The 6,378-nt window shown below is 43.9% G+C and overlaps 1 protein-coding gene across 1 annotated transcript in view; it reads right to left on the bottom strand.

Annotated features, from left to right (window-relative positions):
- Positions 1–5,233: 5,233 nt before the first annotated feature.
- LOC103803860 (exostosin-2-like) overlaps positions 5,234–6,378 on the bottom strand; it is an 8,090-nt gene continuing 6,945 nt past the window's right edge. Inside the window, exon 4 of the mRNA XM_009076439.1 lies at positions 5,234–5,508. Coding sequence (XP_009074687.1) covers positions 5,370–5,508 — 139 coding nt within the window. The 3' untranslated portion in view covers positions 5,234–5,369. The remainder of the gene's footprint in view (positions 5,509–6,378) is intronic.

Raw genomic sequence — 6,378 nt, 5'->3', positions numbered from 1 at the left:
TGCAACAGAAACCACATCTCATAATGACACGTGGAAAACCTCCTGTGGGTCTGCATAGCCCAAGCTCTTCTCACCTTCATTGGTAAAATGCTCCAGCTTTCACCTCTGCCCAGTCTCCTAACCTAAAGACCTATCCAGTCTTTAACCTAAAACTTAGGTTAAAGATTCAATAGTAAGTAGGCTGGTATTTTCTGCTTCTTATGACTCTGTAGAAACAACATCCTCCCTGCAAAGTCTGGTACTGATGCAAGTTCACAGACCTAATGAAATCATGACCAAGTTGCACTGATCTCTGCCCACACTCACTGCAGAGTTGTCATCCTCGTCTAAAGCAGGAGCACTTCCTGTTGATGCAAGTAAACAGGCACTCAGAATGAGTAAAGGAAATCTGAAGGAGAATTACTGGATCCTTTTCCAGACAAATGAAGACAGCAAACAGACAGTCTTGCAGGAAGAACCTTTGAGCCACACTGTTTTCAGCTGGAAAACTCCCTGTGTGCTGCTTGCTCCAAGCCAGTCCACTTAATTGCCTCAATTGTTGCTGTTATCCTTTAATGGGAAACATAACTCACTTTCAAAGCAACCACAAGAAGCTGCAGACAGGGGAATCCTGAAGATCAGCAGAGGTGGGACTGCATTACAGCCATTTCCATCAGGCTGAAATTAGACAGAGTGCACCAGGAATGTCACTGAATGGCTTCAAGCCAGGGCCTGCTGGAGCATGCTGATACTGAAAGTCAAGGCTAATGGGCTCTGCCTTGGAGTTGAGCTACTCAGAACTCCAAACAAACAGCAGTTCAACCAGAAGTGTGGCTGTTCTGCTAAGTCACAGGCTTGGGACACTGCTGTTCAGTCCTGGTTTTACCCTCACTTACTCTTAAGGCCTTGGGTGTAGGACAACTTCCATCTCCTTACCTGCAGCTACAGCTAAGAGTTTGATTCCATGCAGAAGCACCATGAAGCTCAATCTCTTACACTTCAGTGCAGCAGTTGCAGGCATCATAAAAAGAACTTGCCCCATCCCATGCACTCCCACCAGCATGAGATACAACTGAAGGACTCATGACCCAACAGTATAAAGTGTTGCAGATTTTTCTGCCAAGCACATTCCATCTCTGCAACACATCAATGTTAGCAAGAGGTCCAAAATGACTATCTGCTCATGGGGGTAACTTGCAGATCCTACAAAAAGATGCAAAGAGTACCATGTTCAGAGTTTTCTGGCCATTTTGGACAGAAATTATTTTTTCCAGCCTAGAAGTTAAAATGAGAAGACAATCCAGGTGGGATACTTGCCTGGGATTTGCTCTGCTCTTACCAACTCTTTGGGATCAGACTGAAGTTGGGAATTGGATCAGTTGGATACTCACTGTCTAGCATAGATTTAGTCTAACACAAGTTTGCAGGATATTTTTTCTCGATTCACATACATGGAGGAGAGTATCAATGACTACAAGAACTACCTGCAGCTTACATTTCAGTTTACAAAAGAGCACACTTTGCAGCAGTCCTAGCAAAATTTAAATATGCAAGTCTTCAAAAAGAACAATGAAGGAATTCACTCTGTCTGATCTCTGGCTAGGGCATCTCAAATCCATTTTCTCATCAGCACCTTCAGTTTTAGTTCTCCTTCCCTGTCATGGCCCTGAGCTTTGGCCCTGTTATGACAGCAGCTTTCATGTGAAAGGGCTAGATAGAAAATTTGTGCAGTACCAGTTAACCATCCTGAGATCTTCCCTGATCAAAATATGCTCCACCTGTGAAAAGTACCCAAGGCATCTTTGAAGGTATTTTTACCATTAAAATTGACCACCTAAATCCTTTTTCATGTGCCTCAGCATAGCACTTTTCTAAAGTGCTCAACACTCACCAATACAGCCTAAACACAAAGTGCTGAGCACCTCTTAAATCCTCTTTGTGTGAGTTTAAGAGGCCCTTGAATTGATTATTAACAGGGATAAACTTGTTGCCAGAGTGAAGCATATTTGAACTGCAGCAGTGGATTTGAACTGCACCTGCATGATGGATGGCAGGAGGTTCAGGAGCAGGAGCTGGAGATGGCAGGAGAGAGTAATTCAGAGCACTAAGGCCTGAACTGGCACATCCTGTAACGAAATAGTGGAGCTGTGAGGAAGGAAAGACAACACATTTTAGGGAGAGTTGGTGATGCTAAAAATGTACCCTTAAGACTCACCATGACTGGCAGGGCAAGCACTGCAGCACATGAGTTATGCCCAAGGAGCAAGGTGTGCCATGGACACACACTGCCCTTTGGCCAATGCTCACAGATCTTCTGGAGACACAGAGCTGCCACCACACTGGATTCCACAACCTCAGTGACTCAGCCAAAGCTCTCTTCCCAAAAGCACAGTTCTTTAACAGCTGCTGTCTCTCTTTGCAAAAGAGAAAGGATCTGTTCCCTATTTCTCCAAGATAAATGCTACTGTCAAACCTTGGCAGAAAATTAGAGTAACAACTACTTGCCCCATAAGGTGTCCAGGATGAACTCGTGCAAACTTCTGCTTCAAAGACAACCATCAAACTCCAGTTATGGGAACAGCAAACTATTGACATATCTTTCCAAAGTGCATTGTGGACATTCAAGTTTAACACAGATTTAGGCAGTAAACCAGCCTGTCACTGCAGCTCTCCCCTTTAAATCCATCCATGCTTCCTCATGCTGCTCCAGAAGTGAAATGCAACAAACACTCCTTGGATTCACTTTTTAATGTACAATTATTGACCTTTTTTGATATCATATATACAATGAAATGCTAAAAATGATCTTAAAGATCAACATCAAACCCATTCCAAATCAGACACACAGGTACATCTTACCTTTACAGGTTTTGCATCAAGAGCATCACAATCATAAACACAGAGGGAAGTAGGTGATTTTACAATCTTTCCTTACAGTCAATTGCCCAATTTTCTCCATGGCACAAAATAAGAGACAAATTACCACCTGAATGAGCTTGCCCTGTAAAAGCAACTGTAAAAGGCCAAAGGGTAAGACATGATTGTTAGGGGTCACTGGATATTCTGTGCAAGGGGAAACCCCTCAGATGCTTTTGGATGCAGACACAAGGACCTCTTACCTTTTCATTGAGCTGAGACTACAGATCAGTTTAGGAGGGCTGGTTCAGCTGTCCACACCTAAAAACATTCAATCATTTCAAATCCTCCGTGTCTTTTAAGACTCTATGCAAATCATGCACTTTTTACTAGCTTAGTGTGCAAGAATCAAGAACTCACAGCAGCTTCACAACTCAGTAAGGAAGATGTTGTAACTCAGCTAACTGCTCAGGCCTGCCAAGCTGAGATCAGCCCCCAAAGGACAGCCAAAACTGAAGTGACTACTGCACTGCCACAGCTTCCCTCTCAGAACAAACTTCCTAAGGGAAATACGCTGGTATCTTCTGCTGCTCGAGCACCAGGACGTAAATCAACAGGAAGATTCAGTAAAAAAGTTCATTTGAATGAACCCAAGAAGCTGCTAAGGATAAATAATGAGCAACAAACCTTCCTCTTTCTTGTGACACCCACTGTGCAGACAGGAGTTGTCACTGCAACAGCCTCCTCTTCGCTCCCCAATACTCCCTCCTCCCACAGCAGCTCAGGAATGAAACAAAGACTGCAGAGAAAACCATTTACTAGCAATGAAATGCTCCCAGAGTCGGCCCATACAGTTTACAGGCACATCCCAGGGGAGTTATGAAGTGAAGCATCCCCTCAGAGTTATTGTTCCAATGTGATTTTCATTCACAGCACATCCACTACATTGGGCAATAAGATAAGTCTTAGTGGGGGTGAGACAAATAGGAGCAGATGTTTCCTGTTTCTAGCCTGACTTTCATTTGGTTTCTGTCATTGCTGCGTATCCAGCTTAGGAGAGGGGGTGAGCTGTGATGTCTAACACTTGTCCTATTGTTTGGAGTTTGGCAAATCTGAGGCATAAGGTTGCTTGCAGTGTAAGAGAAAAACAGCCCATCAAGTAGGATGTAACTGGCAGCTATGGAGGTTTCCAAAGACAGAGAAATCATCCTTATCTGGTAAAAAACATTTTGTCAGTGGAGCTAGAGAAGAGATTCCTTTCTTGGCCCAACTTGGGATCCTCTTTAATCTTGACAGACAATAGTAACAGTCCAGGCCACTTTATTTCTAGTTCTGCTGCATTTAGTTTTCTCATTGAGGTTAATTTTGGGATTAAGAAACCATTCAAATGGTCCTAAGAAATGCAAAGACCTTCCTAAGCCTTATGTTTTAGTGGCAATGGGTCCCTTAAATTACAAGCATAGACAGAAGTTTTCCCAGCAATGGCAATTTGCAGCAGTTTGTAAGTGTGAGTTAATAGTGTCTTGTACAAACACATCTCCTTGCACACTGGAGCTGTAACTGGGGATTTCTGTACATTTAGGTGTCTCACACATCAGTTTAACAATGTACTTTGCTGAAGAAGATTCAGAGGTGAAACACTTAGCTCAGAGCTGTTGTTCCCTATGGGGAGCTACAATGTAAGAGTGTAACCTGACTGCTGGTTTGATAATGAAATAAAAACTAAAAGGAGACTGAGAGATAAATTGGTTTTTTTGTATAATACAACTAGTTTTGACATAGTCAAGGTCCCTTACATGGATGCAGCAGTTTTGAAAACCTGAGATTTACGCAGGAGGTGCAGCGGTTGCAGTTCTGTCCTGCAAGTCTCTGCTGGGAAGGAGAACATCCTCCCAGCTGCTGAGTCTCAATCCCAACACGATCATTTAAACAACACAAAACGCTTTGCTCTTTAAAACCCTGTAAGAACAGGCAGGGTTTGGTGGGTGATGTTGTAAAAAAATAAACATTTTTATCACAATGCAGAAGAAAATGTTTGTTACACAGTTCCCTAAGCCAACAGTTAAAGCTCTACAGACAGAGGCCCACGAGTGAAATGGGCAAGAAGCTCCTCCCAAAAGAGAGCAGCTCTGCACTGCACACAGCAGCCCTGAGTGGATGGATGCTGACTAACCAGAGAGGTGCAGCACATCTGATAGAAGAGCTCAGTCATGCCAGTAAGACCACAGAGAGCAAGGTTCTGTTTTATTCCTCCAGGTGCACAGCCTCCTTTGGAGAAAAGTGTGTGTCTGACAGTCTGGGGAGAATCTATGGACAGATTCGATCCTCTGTGAGCAACAGAACTGCAGCTGTTCAGCTTTCCATTACACCTTTGTGCAATGTAAAGGGAAGACAACATACCAGGATACAACATCAGTTCCCATCTCCCTCAGATCAACCCACTCTCTAGGCATTTTTGTCTTCAGGGCCTTATACTCCTCGTAGCACCTTCCCAGCTGTTGCTTCCATCGCTCAGGTTTGTCTCACAGCTGCCCTCACAAGCTGCCAATATTGGGAAAGCTCTTCAGTTTCTCAGGGAAGTCATCTTTGTAGAGGACAGGGTCAGCGCGGTGCTCCACCACCTTTAGCGGCATGGTCCCAAAGACAGAGGCAAACTTATTGATGCATTCAGATCTGGGGAAAGGGAAAGCAGGGCAATTAAGAACACAACAACTGGGCTGGCTACCAGCTCCCACACCCAAATAACTGGTAGAAACCTTCCCCCTTGCACTTGGAAGTATTTCAGCCATGCTGGCCACTGGTGAACAAAACAAAAAAAGCGCCTCACTCACTTCAGAGAGAGCTGGAAAAGGAGCTGGTGTTCTTTGATTTATCCATTCAATCACACAGAGGAGCAAGGGGATGCTGGCAGCAGCACATGTGCACACGGAGGTCAAAGCTTCCCTCCTCCCTCCCCCTAGAATTCCAGTCATTCTTAAAGCAATGTACATGCTGCAAACCAGAACAGATTAACTGCCAACATGCCTCTTAAAGGGCCACTGGTGGGTCAATTGGGCTTATAATGAAGGCTTTGCAAAATATAAGGCTTCGTGGAAAAAAAAAAATCTGGGCTTTTTCAGGCTTCTTCAGAAGCCCTATCTCTTCCCACAAAAATAAACATGCCTCAGAGGATAGGCAGAGCTGACTGCACTGTAACTCCAAGGTGAAGCTGAATTAAAACTATACAATGAATCTAACTAGTTTATTTTCCTTGTCCAAATAAAGACATATTGAGCACTAAGGCATCACATTAGCACAAAAAGGACTGGCCCATTGATGGCTCTTTCAGGTTTAATAATCTCAGGTGTCAGTAAAGTGGAAGGGCACAGCCATGTGCTTCAAAAAATCAGCAGACAGATGTTTAACCTCCCATTGCTCCTTTAACTCTTTCACTGAAAGGCACAGTACCTGCAGGAGCAAAGCAAAGCAGACACAATGTGGCTCATCTCCACTCAGCCCGTGCTCAACTAACATCAGCTGCCTACTGTATAAAACAGCTTTTAA

Source organism: Acanthisitta chloris, unplaced genomic scaffold (genome assembly GCF_000695815.1).
Source record: "Acanthisitta chloris isolate BGI_N310 unplaced genomic scaffold, ASM69581v1 scaffold41476, whole genome shotgun sequence".
In the NCBI taxonomy this organism is placed as follows: domain Eukaryota; kingdom Metazoa; phylum Chordata; class Aves; order Passeriformes; family Acanthisittidae; genus Acanthisitta; species Acanthisitta chloris.
Note: the sequence above shows the minus strand (reverse complement) of the source record. Positions and strands in the feature narration are given on the sequence as shown.